Here is a 248-nt window from a genome sequence, read left to right on the forward strand (position 1 = left end):
ATTATTATTGTATTTTTAATTTATCTTTTGGAAGTGACACATCAGTCTTGTAGCAAAAGGTGGATGAAAACTATTTTTAGAAATGAGAAAATTTCTTTTAGTTGGGAAGACTTATTAACATTTCTGAATTTCATTTGACAGGCTTGTTGGGGCAGCTCGAAAGTGTCTTCAGATTCTGTCCAAGTGAGTCAAGTTTACTTATTACTTTGGTTGCCCGTCAGTGAATAAGAGTGATATCTGTATCTGCT

At 33.5% G+C, this 248-nt stretch overlaps 1 protein-coding gene across 26 annotated transcripts in view; it reads left to right on the top strand.

Moving 5' to 3' along the window:
• Nucleotides 1–248, top strand: part of LOC119594724 (von Willebrand factor A domain-containing protein 5A-like) — a gene marked incomplete at its 5' end in the record, with an annotated part of 13,752 nt that overhangs the window by 7,010 nt on the left and 6,494 nt on the right. For 12 of the 26 annotated variants that reach the window (XM_037943785.1, XM_037943786.1, XM_037943796.1 and 9 more), the window contains 1 exon segment: nt 142–183. In XM_037943785.1, coding sequence (XP_037799713.1) covers nt 142–183 — 42 coding nt within the window. 26 annotated transcript variants of the gene reach the window in all.

The sequence above is a fragment of the Penaeus monodon genome, chromosome 34 (genome assembly GCF_015228065.2).
Source record: "Penaeus monodon isolate SGIC_2016 chromosome 34, NSTDA_Pmon_1, whole genome shotgun sequence".
Lineage (NCBI taxonomy): Eukaryota > Metazoa > Arthropoda > Malacostraca > Decapoda > Penaeidae > Penaeus > Penaeus monodon.